This window comes from Prunus persica, chromosome G1, assembly GCF_000346465.2.
Source record: "Prunus persica cultivar Lovell chromosome G1, Prunus_persica_NCBIv2, whole genome shotgun sequence".
NCBI classification, from domain to species: Eukaryota; Viridiplantae; Streptophyta; class Magnoliopsida; order Rosales; family Rosaceae; genus Prunus; species Prunus persica.
In genome coordinates this window covers 15,351,781-15,371,401 of record NC_034009.1, presented here as the reverse complement: position 1 = coordinate 15,371,401, position 19,621 = coordinate 15,351,781, and the positions used below count along the sequence as shown (strand labels likewise).

Sequence of the window (19,621 nt, the reverse complement as noted above, 5' to 3'; positions counted from 1 at the left end):
ATCACGTAGTTTTGGACTAGGAAAAAAAAAAAAAGAAGAAGAAGAAGAAGGAAACTCTGCGTGCTGTAGACGGAAAAGGAGGGAATCTCCTTAAGGAGATTTTTTATTTTTTATTTTAAATGAAGCCTTCTTAAGGAGATTTTGCCTTTTTTAAAAAATTCCCTTTTTGATTACGTCCCCACCCACCAATACAATCCAAGTCCTTATAAACATATCATCAAATTGATACATTTTATTTACGTCTCCACCACCAAGTCTGTTTTTTTTCTTCTTTTCTTTTTTATTTTTTATTTTGAGAGAACTCTAGTCTTTTATAAAAATGGATTCATAGATTAAGTCTTGTGTCAAGAAATAAAAAATTGTATCGATCAAGCTTCCGAAGTAAGTTCATCAAACATGCTGCGGTTTGTTTTTCATCTTCAGCAACTACTGCGTTAATTTCGTTTTTCTTGTAATAATATTTGGCCTTTCAAATATGTGGTTCCAAAAAAATAATAAATTATTATAAAGCTTTTAATCTTTTAAAATTATACCTCCGCAAAAAAAATTCATGATCGGCCACCGCATGCATTTGTTATGAACTTATATAATGCCTTCTTTTGGCTTTAGTTTCATGCTAGCTTTTGGGTTCTTTCAGTTTCAGGATGAATTGTTTGTCACGTATATGCATGCTTGAGGTGGCCACTAAAAATACGTAAAGGGGCGGCATCAAACCATGGATTTGCTTTTTAAACCTAAATCTCACTCCTATTGGAAATATGTACCTTTTGATTAATTGTTCATGTGTTTGTTAATTATAAAGGGGAATAGAATTTAACCAATTGGTGAGTGATTATTAAAAAAAAAACTCAGAAAAGTATATATATATATATATATATATATATATAAATGCAAAGTCACCAAAACCTTTACACATAAAAACTGTACATGTAATGTCATAGATATTTTTTTGAATCATTATATGTTGCTATCTAATCAACCTTTAGGTGGAGAATATGGGATGGATTTGAGTGCATTAGGCATTTTAATTTAACCCAATTCAATTTTAAAAAAAATGATAATATCTAAATGAGGGGGTATTTACTATTTAGAATAAGGTATCTATCTACATGTAGAAGCAGATCATTCCAGATTTAACATAATTCATAAACAATACCAATCACTTATTTATTTATTTCACTTAGTACCAGAATCGAATTTGCCCCACAAAACCCCCAATCACTCCATGCTCTTCTTCCTTTTCATGGTTCTACCCTCAGTTTCCCTCCTCCTGCACACCCCCAAAGTATTATATAAACCCCTCTTGCTCCTTAACAATTTAATTATCTCATCACACTTTCTTCTTCCCACTGTCTTCTCTTCTCTCTCTCTCCCCAATATATCTTCTTTATATCCTTTGCTGTTCAATGGACAAGAACCAGAGGCAGGTTCGTCTCATGAGGCAGTCCCTCTTTGATCAGGTTCTTCTTTTTCTTTTTCATCTCTTTTTACCTTTTCCCTTTCCCTTGTTTATCATACGTGCAACATGCATTGGACATAAGTTCTCAAAAAGTATAGCACAACACAATAATCCCAGAACAGTAATTCAAAAAAAGAAAAACTAATGTGCACTTGTAGCTATTTTAGCACTCTTCATTTTCAAAACTTTTGGGAATTTCAGGGATTTCTGGACGAGCAGTTTATTCAGTTGGAGGAGCTGCAAGATGATGCTAACCCAAATTTTGTGGAGGAAATTGCTACATCCTACTACCAAGATTCATCTAGATCACTCCAAACCATAGAGCTGGCGCTGTGGGTCAAATTATAATTTTCACTTCTTTTTAATGACAATATTTATGTCAGGGACATATAATAATGTATAGTATGTATATGCAGAGAGAAGACCCCTCATGATTTTAATAAATTGGACGGCTACATGCATCAGTTCAAGGGAAGTAGCTCAAGGTAAAAAAATAAAACGTCCTCAATTTGTTATTAATTTTAAGAAATATTAGCAAGGAATCTGTAAGTATATTCTATGTTGGCTTTTGAGATGACAAGATTTAATCCCAACTAAACATTTCTCTTAATTGGTGCGCAGCATCGGAGCCAAAAAGGTAAAAGCTGAGTGCCAACAGTTTAGGGAATATTGCAAGGCAGGAAATGGAGAAGGGTACTTACGCAATTCTAGCATCAATCTCTAAAAAACTCTCATCATAATTATATTCTCTTAACTCGAATTTGAGTCTTCCCTTTTTACAATCGTACAAAACATATAATAAAATGATAATATAGAGAATAAATTTAAAAAGGGAAAAAATGTGTAAATAAAGTTGGTAAGTCACTTCAAAGTTTTGACGGTAAATCCAGATGCATGAGGACTTTCCAAGCATTGAAGAGAGAACATGCAACACTGAAGAAGAGGCTTGAGGCTTATTTTCAGGTAAACTCTCCAAATTACACCAGCATGTGTGTGTGTGTATATATATATATTAAAATGTGTTTTGATTTTATTTTATTTTTTGATTTTTTTTTTTGTCTTTCAGTTGGCAAGGCAAGCTGGACCTATTGAGACAGCACGTCGCCCCAAGTGAAGAGAAAATTATTGACAGCCAGAGAGAGAGGCAGAGGCTACAATTAATTTGAGTGGTTGGTGGATTTTGTACTATGTATGTGTTCCAACCTCTGTTAGATTGTATTAGGAGACTTAATTAGGTGCTTTTGGATTCTAATATCCCTGTAAGCTTTTCTCAAAAAAAAAAAAAAAAAAAAAAAAATTTTCCCTGTAAGCTATGCAATTAAGTTTTTTTTCTTCATGATTATCATGTTCCTTGCTAGAATATGAAATGGGCTTTATTATATACAATGAGAATGCTTCAAAATTTCTGGGGTTGGATCAACACACCCTTGGTCTTGAGGCCCAAATCAATGCCCGCTAAATTTAAATCAAATTCACCCTTACCAGATAACTAGTCTCTTTCTAATATTTGCTTGAGAGAGAGAGAGAGAGAGAGAGAGGCAAAAGCAGAGAGGAGAGATATTTAAGGCTTGTCTCATAACGTCTTACAATTTTCAAGATTTGAGAATGTGTTTGGTAGTTTAAACAGAGAACAATTTTCTACCAACAAAAACATCAAAAACGTTTTTGATACCCGTATTTGAAAATGGAAAAACAATAAATATGCATTTGGTAGCAATGTGGTGGTAGCAATGGGTAAGGATTGTCATACCCAAAGATGGGATTTATGCTGAAAATGGTAAGGGAAAATTTTATTCCAATTTTGGGAAATTTGATAATTGTCTCTTGTAATTATGAGGTAACGACCTCTAGTCGTAAGGCTTAGGTGGGATTGGGAAACGGTAAGTCGGAATTAACATTTTCATACCAAAACTACTCTTACATTGTTTTCTCATAATACATAAATGCCTTTTACCTAGTGGCTAGGGCAACACTATCTCACTTGTTAAAGAGTGCTGCTATTTCCATCACATGTTCTATTTCCCCACCAAACTTATCTTCAAAAATTTTAAGATAAATTTATCCCTTTGTAAAATGACTTCTAAAGACATAGGTTAAAAACCTTAACTCACCTAACCCAATTAAAATTGACACACATATGGATGTATTTTATTAATTAAGGGATTTTAATTAATTTCATTTTTAATTTTCACAGTCTCCTCCCTTCAGTGATATCATCCATACAAATCTTTGTAAAAGTCTTTGTTTTCTATATTAGGAGAACCCATTTAGTTGGAATTACAATGTAATTCAATCCCTCTCTATTTCATAATGTTCTTGATCTCATTAATAGGATACATAATCCATGTCAAATCCCCAACGTGATCGCTCTTGGCTATATGATTCAATATGAGCACAATTAGAAGACTATTTCTCAATTGTGCTCCGACTCTAGCTGAAGATTCCTAAATCATATCTCATACATTCTCTCCCTCTTACTAAAAGTTGAGATCCCTTGTCATACACTCACTTGCTTCTATGAACTTGTCGAGGATTTTGACGTTACCTTGAATCGAGCCCAAAGATGAGCTCAACCTTATGATACAATCAGAGACTAACTATGCATTCATAAGACAACCATGGTGCCTCAAGTCTAAGGATTAACCTTGCGTTTTTGCAACCAAAGAAATCTTGTTTAACATGCTAGTAGAACTTCCATACAAGATTCCTTAACTTGATCGCGTTCAATGAACTTACTCCCTAGCAAGCACCTACGCACTTATCTTAGTGTCCATATAATAATGACTCGAGACTAGTGATCCTCATAATTGAGCAGATAAAGTGTGTACCAGTCTTTGCAGTTTCTTCAATGCCCAATTGATCGATTCTATGACCAGGAACACTTTTTGTTTGAGTTATAGGGAAAGGTCCCTTTGCATCTAACCTCTTTAGATCACTTTCCTTATCTCATAAATCCATGGACTTGTCAAGTAGGTTGATGGTTACACATGAATCGTTACCTGTGTTGACATATTTGTCCTTTTATGTTAACCCAACTGATTAGTTTAAATGAAGTTTCTATGAAAGATTTAGAGTACTGCTAAACGAACCCTAAAATTAACTGAGTACACCCTACTATAAAAGTATATATTGAATTACTGATTTACCCTAATATAAAATGACCAAAAAGGATATATGAAATTGTGAAACAAATATAATTTTAATAAGTACACCTTACTAACCATATTCAACCCTAATTAAGAGATTGCTTGTCCTATTGTGTTTTTAACGAAAGAGGTGGTGATTGCAAGAAGTTGGAATTGCAAAAAAAGTGTCAACAGTTTTAGTAGAAGCATAAATCTATATTAAAAGTCAAAGATTTATAAACACTATTAAAAAAATCAAGCTGAAAATCAACTATAAAATAATGCTACAAATATTAGGATGTACCAGGGGTATTTTTGGTAGTTTAATAGAGTGTACTTAGTTAAATTTACATTTTAATTAAAATATTAGGATGTACTTAGATCATAAGGTGTACTCAGTTAATTTTAGGATTCGTTTAACAGCACTAATGATTTAATCTAATGATTAGCTTTTAGGACATACTTCTAACACTTAATGGTGTCATATGCATTACATGTATGATATGAACAATGTGTCCCTGCATTAGTACCTTGTAAAATATATATTACGAGTTTGAAGATTAATAAAGTGAGGAATTTAAATTTGAAGAGAAAAAGGGAAAAAGAAAAGGTAAAGAGATGAAAAAGAAAAAGAAAAACCTGATCAAAGATGGACTGCCTCATGAGACGAACCTGCCTACGCGACTGGTTTTTGTCCACTTGATGAGAAGTAGAAAAGCAAAGGATAATAAAGAAGATATATTGGAGAGAGAGAGAGAGAAAGAGAGAGAGAGAGAGAGTTGCAAGGACAATGTGTGATGAGATAAATTGTTAAGAAGCAAGGAGGGGTTTAAATAATAATTGGTTGGGTGTGTATAGGAGGGGAACTGAGGGTAGAACGTGGACAAGATTCCATGAAAAGGGAAGAGCATGGAGTGATTGGGGGGTTTTGTGGGGTCTAAGGGGTAGTATTGGCAAATTCGATTCTGGTACTAGCCCATATTCTCCAATGGAGACACCTAAAGGGTGATTAGATAGCAAACATATATATATAATGATTCAAAAAAATATCAATGACATTCACTAGCGGACCTAAGAATTTTTTAACAGAGGTGTAAGTTTGGCCATAATTTATTTATAAATAATTTATAAAAAAGCCTGCTATGCAACAGTCAGTTGCGGCTTTTATTTCTTTAATACGTAAGAGTTAGGTTATTCTTATAAAACTTTTTGTGGATTGAACATATAAGGCTTTGTACCTAGATTGACTTTAGGTCCCTTCATGCATTCATATCATACACGAAAAATTATTTTATATAAAAATATTGGCTAAGTATGAAAAATGATGTTTCAGAATAATAATTTTCTCAAAACAAAAAGTACTTGTTTCAGATGGAAGAACATATTCACAGTTCAAAATGAAAAAAACAAGAAGCAAAGTACCTATTTGACCAATGAATGCTGTGTCAACTAGAGAAGCAATTGGATCGGCTGTCAAAGCTAGTGCTGCAGGCAATGCACGATGCTATTTCTAATCTAAGTTTGTCCAAATAAAAAACAAACCTGCCCACAGAAACGAGAATCCAATCATTGTTTTTACACATCTATTCAAATCCAAGCATTGGTTGTCCAAATTGCAATAAAAAATATTTTGAATAATGGCAATTGCAGGCAAAGACCATATAAATTCTGAACTGGTCTAGCTTGAATAATAAGGTTAGACTAGCCGACGGATGAGAGTAAAAGCTTTGTTGCTTATCGAAAATATATGTCATGCTTGTCTGCTAAATTAAACAGAACCTTTTAACTATCAAACCTGAAAAAAAAAAAAAAAACAAAACAAAACAAAAGACGTGCTCAAGTAGGCCTCTGTCTTCTACAGAAATTTTGAGTATGTGGCCATCCTTGTTTTATTTGCTTTGAGATCTCATCAAAACCATGACTTTATTAAACTTCTCCCTATCAATGCTGTCAATGTATATAGTAACATTGCTGTATATAAAAAAGATAAAATAAAATTTTAAACAACATGAAATAAAAAACCAAATTCATAACATCTTTTCCTTCAACAACATGAAATAAAATTATGTTTAATGAAAAGCAAAATTCATAAGAAATATAGTGACAAATGTATTACAAATTTGAAAGAAAAGTTTAAGAAAAATTTAACGTTCATTCATTATCCTTGGTTCTCATTGTTGTCATTGTACCCAGCATCTCTCCACATATCCAAAGCTATACCAACTCTCCATTCATTAGCATTCTGTTGTTGCTATTCTTGTGTTTGGAAAACTAGTTCAGGATTCCATTCATTAACCGGTAACGATGAAGATGAAGAAGATTCGTCCTCCAATTCAACAGAAAATTAGTCAGATCTACACTCTTTTCGAAGAAAATTGTGTAGTCCTACACAAGCTAACACGATCTGTATTCGTGTCGCATATGGGAATGGAGGTGCAAACTTGAAAATTATAAATCGTAACTTAAATATACCAAATATCCTCTCAATGACATTCCTCAAGGACGAATGACGAAGATTGAACAACTCAATTTCATTTGCAGGTGCACGACCTTGACCACCAAACTCTTGGAGATGATATCGAACACCTCGAAATGGAGCCAAAAATTGGCATCGATTTGGAAATCCAGAATCCACGCACTAAGAAAAATTTCCCTGATAATAGATTACACATATGTTAGTATATATCCAATGTATGAGCTAATGTAAACATATGTTAGTATATATCCAATGTATGAGCTAATGTAAACAATAAGAAAAAATTTAAAATTTAAAAATACCTTGTGGCACTTTAAGTCCATTCCTCCTTATTAAAGCATCTTGTAGTATTCTTGAATCGTGAGCTGAGCCCTCCCACCAACTAAGAACATATATGAATTCCAAATCAAAGTTACAAGTTGCTAATACATTTTGTGGTATTGCACCGTGACGATTACGATAGCTGCTTACGTCGCGTTCCATTACCATTGCTGGAATATGTGTGCCGTCAATAGCTCCGATACAATCCTGAAATAAACCCAAAAGTTTAAAAGATCTTATTAAACATAAACAAACTAAATAAAACATTTATTTAACAGAATTATGTATTCAAGTTACCAAACGGAATTATTTAAAGAAAATTTAATAATCTAACCTTAAAGTAGTCTTTCCAAACTTATTCAGGAGCAGTGAATTTCTTTGTGGTTGGATCCCACTTAAACCCAGAGCTGTGATGGAGAAGCTGTGAATATTTTTGGTATTCTCTTTTAAAGTACTTCAACTGACTCTGGTATTGAGAATAGGTTTTGTGACACCTAAGTTTTTCATTAATCTTGGGGAGTATTTTGGTTTCTACAGTTGCCTTGGTTAGCATTCCATTATCATCACGTCATCCTCGGCTTGCAGCATCAACCATGAGTTGCAACAACATTCTACTCCCTTCCACACTCCAAGCATTATAATCTTGTAGCATCAAACTCACAGCTTCGCAGTGACGTATGGTGAATTTTGGGCTTTTGAGGTCGTTTAGGCTTCCAAAGCAGTATTTAAAAGTGGAAATTTTTGGATTTTCGTTTTTATAATGTTCATCTATATTTGTCTCAATTTTTTTGTACGATTATAGAAAGGCTGTCAATTATTTCAATTTTCTATCTAGTCGCATATAGATATTTCAGAAGAAAAACAAGTAGTAACAAGCATAAACTCTAGTAAACAAGCATAAACCCTAGTAACAAGCATAAACCCTAACCCCAAACTATAATATAATAACAAGAAAAACACAATGAAGAAAAATTATGGAAAAAGAAAACCCAACGAGGTATTGATCAAAGAAAAAATAGGGAGCATACCTTCACAGATGAAGGAAGGAAGCTGTTTGTCTTCTGTTGCAGAGAGAAAAACGTCTGATGAAAATATTTGGGGGGGAAGTTGGATTTATTATGGTCTTTGTTATTTATTTATACCTCTTCGCTTAAAACCTACGAAAATTTATCACTTAATGAAATCCTTCCAAATATATGACCATTCGAATACACCTAGATTTGATTCAACTTTTTTATAATCCTAATTGAATACACCCATATTTGAATGGACTTTTTAAAAGTTCATACAAGTTCGAATTGAATACACCCAAACTTGTAAAACCTCTTTTAAAGTTTGTATAAATCCAAATTGAATACACCCGGATTTTTAAAATCTTTTTAAACGTTTTATAATCCTAATTGAATACACCCCTCTAAATGACGGGGACAGTACGAGTTCTAGGAACTCTTAACAAATCATCATCAAAGGTAGCCTCAACCTAGCTAGGAATCTCATCAAGCTCCAAATCAAAATTATAGCTCCCCTTCGCTAAACAATTAGCCACCTTGTTTTTCTCCATATAGATGTGGTTAATCACACAATCACCCACTTGTCACATAAGAGTGTAGCAACTGGACAACAAAGATGCCATCGACTGTAGAACAAAGAGAGAAGATTTTTGGAGAAGTAGGACTGCAGTCGCAGAGTCCATTTTAATACGCAAATTTGAGATGCCCCTTTGGATTGCAAGTTTTAAACCAAAGAACAACCCCCATATTTCAGCTGCTAGGATGTCACCACTCCCAGATTAGTCACAAAACTACCAATCCAATTCCCTCTATCATCACGGATTAATATTCCAACACCAATGACTCCAGACGCAAATTTGCACTACCCATCAACATTAAGCTTGAACTGACTAGTATCAGGAGGATCCAAAACAAGAAAAATTGAGGTCTGTACGAATAGCTGAACTAGCCTTCACCCATTCCTTGTTAAAGTATAAGTGTGTTAGCTAAGTATTTGTATTGAATTAATTGTGAACCATTGGATCACAGTCCAATGGACATCCAAGATGTACCCTTAGTTGTAGTAATGAATTGCGCCAGGTGTAGCTATCTCATAGGATAGTGAAATTGATGGCTAGATTTGAATGATGTAAATGGGAATATTCTATTCCCAACAGATATATTTTGCTGTACAGCTTGTGCGTGACTAAGTGAGAGAATAGACTCAATTTTCTCATCTTCCTCTCCAAGCTCTCTCTCTGTTTTCTCTTCTTACCTGAGCTCCGTCTACCAATAATCCAAATTAATCAGATTATAGTCTGAGTATTCTAACATGGACTTAGAGCCAGGTTCGATTGTTTAGCTGGGCAATTGAATTTGTGAAGAAAGTGAGCTGCGATTTGAAAAACTTGCTTTCGTGAAGATCTTTGTCTAACATGGCAGGGTATGGAGGTGGTGAACTACGAGCTCCGATCTTCAATGGTGAGAACTATGAGTTCTGGAGCATAAGAATGAAAACTATTTTCAAATGTCATGCGTTACGAGAACTTGTTGAGAAAGGGATAGAAAGCTCAAATTCGAAGGGAGCTGATGAATTTGATGCGAAGAAGAAGGAAAAAGAGGAATCAATTGGTACTGGGAAGATGGTTCTCACTGAGATCCTGATGAAAGATGCTAAGGCTTTGAGGCTGATTCAGGGAGCAGTTTTTGATGAGATCTTCCCTAGGATTTCTCATGAAGAATCGTCTCAAGGAGCTTGGAGTATCCTGAAGCAGGAATTTCACGGTGATAAGCAGGTAAGGAGTGTAAAGTTACAAAGTCTCCGTAGAGAATTTGAATATACTAGAATGAGAAAGGATGAATCCTTATCTGCTTATCTTACAAAGTTATTTGATCTGATAAATCAAATGAGAGGCTATGGAGAAGAGTTGCCTAGAGAAAGAATTGTGCAGAAAATGTTAATTAGTATGCTGCCTATGTATGATCCTATATGTTCTGTAATTGAGCATTCGAGGGATCTAGATGCAATTGAAGTTCAAGAGGTGGTTGCCTCATTGAAGAGCTTTGCACAAAGATTGGAGAGACATCATGAGAACAAGACTGAGAAGGCTTTTGGTAGTTTGAGTGTAGATTCCAAAGCAGCTAAAGTCACTGGGAATCAGAATAATAAGCATCAGAAGTGTTGAAATAAAAAAATTCATTGACAACAAATTAAATATTGGCCCAAGTTTAAAGAAGTTGGGCTCATAGCTAAAATGGTTTTGTGGACTTGTTGCTAAATTGTTTTAGGCCCAAATGAATTAATATTAATATTTTTACAAAGAAAATATTAACGTACTGAAGGCAGTATCAGAACATGTACGTTGAGGGGGTGACTGTAATGAGAAGTTACTTCCACCCACACAGTACGTGAGGCCATAACTGGCTCCACTCTGTCAGTTCCTCTAAGTCTATAAAAAGGGACTAAAGGATGCAAAGAACACAGAAAGAAAAAAGCACCCAACTGCTGTAGAAATACACAAAAGAAAAAAAGAAAACACCGAATTGCTGCAGAAATCCAAAGAATATAAGCAAGCAAAAGAGATACGAAGCTCTATCACAATACCACTAAGAAGGTATAAACAAATTCATTTAAGTATCCTTTATGAACAACTGACTTGCAGGTAAAAAAATATGTATGTGAGGCCATTGTACAGAAGCCTGAACTTCCTCCATGTTTGATATCAAGAAATGTATCATATCAATAGAGACCTCAGCAGTGGAAAAATGTGAACAAATCCTCCCAAATTGGCAATAATTATGCTACTTACACAAAGAGAGCTCTCACAAGGACCTTTCTGTTGTGAATTACAGATGGGCTTCTGCAAGAACCCCACTGTACAAGTGCTGTGAACACCTTGTGAGTGTCCATAGGCACATTGTGGTACTTAGAGAAGACCTTGCGAGTGTTCTTGAGTACCAAAAATAGAAAACATCAACAGTTCCGACGCTTTGTTACATGCTCAACCCACCTTCAGCAGAGCAAAATTCCAAATCTGCAGATTGGAGAAAGAACAGGTAGCAAAACGTGCTGCAAATGGAGAAAATCAATAACTCTGTTTTAGTCTCACCCATTGGAATAAACAGAAGAAAATATATTAAAGGAGATGCAGAAATTACTGAGTGCCAGAAAGTTTACAAAAGCTGATGATTCACACCCACATTCTGTGCTTCAAAATTTGCCAACAAAGAAAAAATCCCCAGCCAGACAGCCCAAGAAAATTATTAAGCCAGCACTCCTCTGTAGCAAATTGCAAATATCATAAAAGCTTCTCACTTTATTGCTAGAAAAACATGAAGCAACTGAGACAAAGCAAAGCCAACACCTCAATTGGCAGTATGATGGCCCTCTCAAATGATGTGAGTCTGCAAAGGGAAATATGCAAAGCCTTAGAAATTCCAATCAAATTGGAAAGAAAAGCAGGCACAAAGCATCAGCAAGCAAAAAAAAACAGCAAAAGAAAAAATGGCGCACCAAGAAGCCTCCTGTGTTGCGGCTGTTGAAGAACCCAAAAGCAACATAAGCCAAGAACAAAGAAAGCCTTCCTGTCAAGTCAATACAAAACCAAAGATGAGTATTATTTTTAATTATCCGAAGGACTCTAAACACATAATGGGTGAAGACCAAACCCATTTTGGTGGAAGTGTGCCACATAGGAAACAACAAAAGCCAAAAAAAAGGTCAAGCATGGATTCGTGGTTGAACTTTGAGATTAAAAAATGGGAGAAGCTTCAGCTATGAAGTTGGTACTGCCAAACTGAACAAAATACAAAAAATAGCTCTTTGGCATGTGCATGTTGTGTTAGGCAAAGAAACCCAATTCGTGTTGCACATAAGGAAAAGAAAGAAGAAATGGCTTACAGGACCTACTCTAAAATAAAAGAGGGTTGAGGTTATGTTATTGTGTCAGAACCAAAAAAAAAAAAAAAAAAAAAAAAAAAAAACAGAGTTGGGAAGGCCAAGGAGAGACCAGCAAAAGCAAGGAAGATGAAAAGAAACAAAAAGACAAAAAGAAGAAAAGTAGCAAATAAAGAATAATAAGCTTTGTACTTCTTTTTGGTTCAAAAGCTCTATATTTCTTTTGACAAACAGACGATGCCTTTCAAGTTCCCAGACTTTAAACTAATAATTTAATAGGCTATAAGGTCTAACTCTAACAGAAAGGAGCAAAGAAAAGGACCAACCTTGTTTTGATATCTCTTTGATTTTGGCGTTTCAAACTCAAAGCTCTGAATTGATTATGGCTAGCAGGTAGCTGAAGAGATATAGAAATTGGTCCAGTTTGAGTTTAATTTGAACTATTCCGGATAAAGATGGGAGTGACTCAGTTTGGATTAATCTCTACTACTCCAAACAGATATCGGTTTCAAATGCAGCTGGCTCTCAAAGCTTTTCTGACATGGACTCTTTGTTTATGGGCCAACTAATGGAAATGTCAAGACCTGAAAACAAATTGATGGGTTGACAAAACAAATTACCCATTAACTCTCAAAAGCCCAAAATATTTTATAAGTGGTCCAAATAAATTATGTGATTAATGGATTAATCCTTAAAAACCATATGTGAATAAATTAATGGGCTCATTAAAATGCCTTTTAATTTTCTTTGGACATTAACAATAAAGATGGTATAAAACCATTCCAAATTTTCTTATGGGTCATCTACCCTGCAAATTTCAATGAGATCAAATTCAAATCTCTCAAATATACAAATTCTTTCAAGGGATCATTCATTCCTTGAAAGTCAAATCAAATTATTCTGAACTACGTCCGGTTTGATTCCGCCAAGGATACGTAGGCAATTTGGAAATTCAATCCAGATACGACCGCAAGTCTGAATAGAATCCCTGGTATCCCTTGACCAAATTCGCCCCAAACACTTTTTCAACCACAAAATCAAATTGAATCCCTGGTCCAACCACATTCATCCTAATTTCATAAAATATTTCTCATACCACAAATTCTTTCAAGGGGTCATTCATTCCTTGAAAGTCCAATCAAATTATCTGAGAACTACAAAAGGCTTGATCCCCAAAATGGGGTATGTAGGCAGTCTAGGGTTCCCTAGATGTAGCCGTAACATCATGTAAATTCCATTATTTATTTCATTCTTCATATTGGAATCAAAGGGTTTTCTCTTTCTAAAGAGATTATAATTAAGAGATATTTTTATCTTGAATTGGTCGTACTCAATTAAACAATAAAAACTCTTATTTGTAAATAAGAGTGAGATTATGTTGGGTGAATTTTTAATTACTTTATTACACTTTTTATCTAACAAGAAGAATTGGAAGGATAAAGGCAAAAAGTGGGATAACAAACCTGCTCATGGAACTAAAAATTCTTGCAAGCATTGTGGGAAATTGCATTTTGGAGAGTGTCGATTCAAGGGCAAACCAAAATGCTATAACTATGACAAGTTTGGCCACATAGCAAAAGACTGCTATAGCAAGAAACCAGTGTAGCAACTTCAGTATGCTGCTCAGGTAACCTCTACACCAACTATGTTCTATGTCAATAATGCAGCTGACAAAAGGTCCATGGAAGATGTATGGTATTTGGACAGTGGGTGTAGTAACCACATGACTGGTAGAGAAGATGTTTTGATTGATATTGATAGGAGTATAACTGCAAAAGTTGCAATGGGGACATGACAGTTGGTTGATGTTATTGGAAAAGGAAGCTTGATGGTTGAAACTAAGATGGAAAAAAAATATATTAAGGAGGTGTTGCTAGTATCTGGTCTCAAGGAAAACCTACTCAGTGTTGGACAGATGATGGAGCATGGATATTTCCTAATTTTTGGAGATAACAAGGCAGAAATTTATGATGATTGCTCACTCTCTAATCTGGTGGCTAGGGTGCAAATGAAAGGAAATAGAAGTTTTCCTTTGAAACTTCAAACAGACTTACATTTTGCATTAAAAGCAAGCATAAGTCAATCAACATTGATTTGGCGTAGGAGAATGGGACACTTAAAACTTCCAAAGCTTGAAACTACTGCAGAATGAAGATATGGTACTCAGCTTGCCAGAAATTAAAAATACAAGTGAAGTGTGTGAGGGGTGTACTTTTGGAAAACATTGCAGGAAGTCTTTTCCAAAAGAAGCAACCAGCAGGGTCACAACTCCACTAGAATTGGTACATACTAATGTGTGTGGACCAATGCAAACTGTTACAAAAGCAGGAAACAGGTATTTTCTTAGCTTTATAAATGACTGTACTCGAATGTGCTGGATCTATTTCTTGAGATACAAATCTGAGGTATTAACTGTGTTTAAGAAGTTTAAGGCTACTGTTGAATTGCAAAGTGGTTATAAGCTTAAGAAATTGAGAAGTGACAGAGGAGGAGAGTATACCTCTAATGAGTTTAATAGATTTTGTGATGAAATGGGGGTGGAGAGGCAGCTTACAGTGGCATATTCACCACAGCAGAACGGTGTGGCTGAGAAAAAGAATAGAACCATAGTGGAGATGGCTAAGTGTATGATGTTTGAGAAGAGCATGCCACTTGAGTTTTGGGCAGAAGCTGTTAATACTGCAGTGTATATTCTAAATCGATGTCCAACTAAAGCTTTGGACAAGAAAAAGCCATTTGAAGCCTATAGTGGAAAAAATCCAGGACTTAAACACTTAAGAGTGTTTGGTTAGCAAAAGGTATTTGTTTCTAGGATATGGCAGTTGTGAGAAGGGGTATAGACTGTATAATATTACCACCAAAAAGGTGAATATCTCATGAGATGTGGTATTCAATGAAGATGCTAGCTGGGATTAGAATGCACAGCAAGAATGCAGTGTGTCCATTCCACTTACCGAAATGGTGTCTGAAAAGGAGAAAGGGATCAACGACACAGCTGTGATACAAGCAGAAAACTCAGTTGAAAATGATGTGTTATTAGAAGATAGTGAAGAAGAATCTGCAGTTGACACAGGGTCACATGTTATTGATCACACTCCATTGAAATAGAAAAGTCTTACAGAGGTATATGAGATATGCAATATATGTATCATTGAACCAGAAACTTTTGAAGAAGCTATCAAAGATGCACCATGGCAAAAGGCCATGGAAACTGAACTTGAGATGATTGAGAAGAATGATACTTGGGAATTGGTAAAAAGGCCATCTGATAAGCCTGTAGTTGGAGTTAAATGGATCTATAAAGTCAAGCTAAATCTAGATGGGTTAGTTCAGAAAAACAAAGCAAGGCTAGTAGCTAAAGGCTACACTCAAAAGCCGGGAATTGATTTTAATGAGACATTTGCACCAGTTGCTCGACTTGATACAGTAAGAACATTAATTGCTTTAGCTGCACATAAAAGGTGGAAGTTGTTCCAGTTAGATGTGAAGTCGGCATTCTTAAATGGAGTGCTACATGAGGAAGTGTATGTGGATCAACCTCTAGGATTTGAGATTAAAGACAAGGAAGATAGAATTTATAGACTCAGGAAGGCCTTGTATGGTCTTAAACAAGCTCCAAGAGCTTGGTATTAAGAAATCAACTCATATTTCACAACTGCAGAATTTCAGAAAAGTCCTAGTGAGGCTACATTATATGTGAAAACTGCAGAAAGTGGAATCCTCATAGCTTCACTATATGTAGATGATATCATGTACACAGGAAGTTTTGAAGAATTGGTGATGAGTTTTAAAACTGAAATGATGAAGAAATATGAAATGACTGATCTCGGATTATTGCACCATTTTTCAGGTTTAGGTGTGATACAAGCTGAGTCCTACATCTTCTTGCATCAGAAAAAATATGCAAGAACATTATTGGACAAGTTTGGTTTCAAAGATTGTAAAGCGGTTGCAACTCCAATAGCTATGAATGAGAAATTATCAAAGGAGGATGGAGGTGAACAGGCTGATGAAAGGGTGTACAGACAAATAGTTGGAAGCTTATTATATCTGACAGCAACAAGGCCAGATATCATGTTTGCTGCAAGCCTCTTAGCTAGATATATGCATGGACCTACAAGGAAGCATATGGGGACTGCCAAGAGAGTACTTAGATACATTCAAGGTACTCTTGACTATGGCATAGCTTATGAGAAGGGAAAAGAAGCAATGCTTGTTGGATATTGTGATAGTGATTGGTCAGGATGTGAAGATGATATGAGGAGTACTTCTGGCTATGCTTTTCATCTCGGATTAGGTGTTTTCTCTTGGGCATCAGTAAAGCAAAGCAGTGTAGCTCTATCCACTGCAGAGGCAAAATATGTCAGTGCAGCAGAAGCTACTGCACAGGCAGTCTGGCTGAGGTTTGTTCTATCTGATTTTGGTGAGGAACAAGTTGAAGCTACTCCAATTTTCTGTGATAACGCTTTAGCAATAGCAATAACAAAGAATCCAGTACATCATCACAAGACAAGGCATATAAATAGAAGATTTCATTTCATCCGTGATGCTTTACAAAATGGTGAGATTGATTTGTTATACTACAGAACTGGAGAGTAGAATGCAGATATCTTTACTAAGGCTTTGGCAAGGGATCAGTTTGAATATCTAAGGAGCAAGCTTGGAGTCATTTTAGCTGAACACTTAGAAGGGACTGTTAAAGTATAAGTGTGTTAGCTGAGTATTTGTATTGAATTAATTGTGAACAATTGGATCACTGTCCAATGGATAGCTAAGATGTACCCTTAGTTGTAGTAATGAATTGTGCCAAGTGTAGCTATCTCATAGGATAGTGATATTGATGGCTAGATTTGAATTATGTAAATGGGAATATTCTATTCCCAACAGATATATTTTGCTGCATAGCTTGTGCGTGACTAAGTGAGAGAATAGACTCAATTTTCTCATCTTCCTTTCCAAGCTCTCTCTCTGTTTTCTCTTCTTACCTGAGCTCCATCTACCAATAATCCAAATTAATCAGATTATAGTCTGAGTATTCTAACATTCCTGAGTAGTAGTAAAAATAATATTTCTGATATCAAAAGTCAAATCTTTTTCTTCACTAAACACTCTCTTATTGCGCCATTTCCAGATATACCAAACCCCAATGGAAATTAATTATTCCACCTCATCATAATTGTATTATATTAAAACTCTCCTTTTGCACTGTATCACTTATCCATCTCTTCCTCTCTCCTGCGGCCTTTCCGCCTTCTTTCCCATACTTGTATAATTTTCATGATTATCAAAACCTGCAATTTGATTCCAAAACTGATATTAATTCGGTATGTCTCATACCAATAAATTATATTTTTTAATGTATTAATTTTGTAAATTATGGACACTATTGCTTCTTGAATTGCATATAGCTCTCAACACTTTGTCCTGGTAAATTTTTTCCCTTTTTTTAAATCCAAATAAGATGATATGGTGTACATAAAAATTCGTTATTTCTATTTTGTTCGAGCAGTTCTTAATGGAAAGGATTCTTTGATCTAATCTCAAGCTTCAATCTTTCATTCTTTTTTAAATAATAATAATAATCCTTCGGTTTCAGTTTGGGTGTTGGGTTTATATTTGTACCTAATTAGGGGATTCGTAAATATAGAGTGTTGGGTATTCATCTCTTGCTTGATCTTCATGAGATATCCAAAATAGTTTATTTTTTCAATTTCCTATGCTATCAGTACTCACACAAAACCCAATCGAAATGAAATCATGGCTTTTGTAATTTGACTTAAATCTGATATGTGAATTGGTTCTCATAAAAAGAAAATCCTACTAGGTAGAGATAGAAGATGTTATAATTCATGGTGGGTATTTTGTTATTGAAAGGTGAACAGGAGAGGATTTGATCCAATAAGAATAAGGTTCATTATAGTTTTAGTCTAAATACAATTAAAACTCATTAGAATAATTTAAGGGTTAAGATTATTTTAAATGTAGATAAATGCACCGATGCTAAATGTAGAGGCTCGGAATCCAAGAATGTATTTAGTAGTTTAAACCGAGAACAATTTTCTACGAACTAAAAACAGTAAAAACGTTTTTGATACCCGTATTTGAAAATGGGAAAACAATAAAATATGCATTTGGTAGCAATGTGGTGGTGGCGATGGATAAGGATTGTATGCCCCTGATGATTTTGTGAAAGGATTGTCATACCAAAAAATGGGATGTATGCTAAAAATGGTAATGGAAAAATAGATTCCAATTTTTGGAAACTTGATTGTTGAGGGTCTTTTTGAGAGGGTCAACTTAGAGAGAAGTGTAGAGTCTTCAGTAGGGAAGAAGGTGAGAACCTTTAGTAGCGGAAGAACCTACAGAGGACAAAGAGGAAGAAGCAGTCGTCAAGCTTCGGACACCGGTGTGGTGCTTGTCGAAGGCTCTCCGATACTTAAGTCAGCTATAAGTGGTAACTTTAGCAGAGTAACAGTAAAGGTGAGAAGATAGTTACCTTTTTTACTCGGGTGTTGTTCCCTATTTATAGGGAAGTGAAAATGGGAGCCTTGCACAAAGTTTCGTTGTGGGACTTCGTGCAAGTTGCTGTGGTGGTGACACTTGTCCTTGGTGATTAGGTTCGGCAGTTGGGGGCTTCGGCAGGTGGCTGCCGTTTCGGAAGAGTGTCTTTTTTCGGTAGGGAAGAAGGCGTGTCTATCTTGGTGCTAGTCATTTTGATGCTGGATATGCTCGGTTGATTATGGTGTAAACATTGATAATTGTCTCTTGTAATTATGAGGTTACGACCTCTAGTCATATGGCTTAGGTGAGATTGAGAAACGGTAAGTTGAAATTAACATTTTCATGCCAAAACTACCCTTACGTTATTTTCTCATAATACATAAATGCCTTTCACTTAGTGGCTACTGCAACACTATCTCGTTTCTTAAATAACTCCTACCAAGGATGGACTCAGGATTTGAAAATAGAATGGGCTAAATTTACCTTACATACAAACCTAGAAAACTTGACGGTACGAGTGAATTTCATTCAAATATGAATTTTAAAGTAAATTAGCAATTACACGATAAACTTCTCCTTGAGAGGAAAAGAATTGAAAGCATTTATTATCTATTACAAAAGAAGAAAAAAAAAAACTGAACCATTTTAATCCATCCAAGCCAACTTGGAAAATAAAAATGAAAATAAGTAGCCAAAATTTATAAGAAAAAATAAATAAAAATTGACGTTTTATGTGCACTAGAAAGGTAAAGTTTTTTTTTCCTCTAAGAATTTGTGTTTTCTAAAAAAGGCTGAGTATTAAATATTACAGTCCTGATCTCTTGGACCCACAGGAGTCAAGAGATTGGGGGC

At 35.1% G+C, this 19,621-nt stretch overlaps 1 protein-coding gene and 1 long non-coding RNA gene across 3 annotated transcripts; one reads left to right on the top strand and one right to left on the bottom strand.

Annotated features, from left to right (window-relative positions):
• Nucleotides 1,082-2,948, top strand: LOC18790415 (histidine-containing phosphotransfer protein 4). Its single transcript, XM_007227061.2, has 6 exons — nucleotides 1,082-1,460; nucleotides 1,661-1,791; nucleotides 1,876-1,944; nucleotides 2,081-2,152; nucleotides 2,350-2,422; nucleotides 2,526-2,948. Exons 1-6 carry the CDS (start codon nucleotides 1,407-1,409, stop codon nucleotides 2,571-2,573), a joined length of 447 nt encoding a protein of 148 aa, XP_007227123.1. The 5' UTR covers nucleotides 1,082-1,406; the 3' UTR covers nucleotides 2,574-2,948.
• On the bottom strand, nucleotides 10,636-12,671 carry LOC109947812. 2 transcript variants are annotated; one of them, XR_002270591.1, is made up of 4 exons: nucleotides 12,595-12,671; nucleotides 11,885-11,955; nucleotides 11,549-11,775; nucleotides 10,636-11,440 (listed from the first exon to the last, which is right to left on the bottom strand). It is a non-coding gene; the product is annotated as an uncharacterized LOC109947812 (long non-coding RNA). The 2 variants fall into 2 exon arrangements; XR_002270588.1 differs by lacking the exon at nucleotides 12,595-12,671 and adding an exon at nucleotides 12,116-12,129.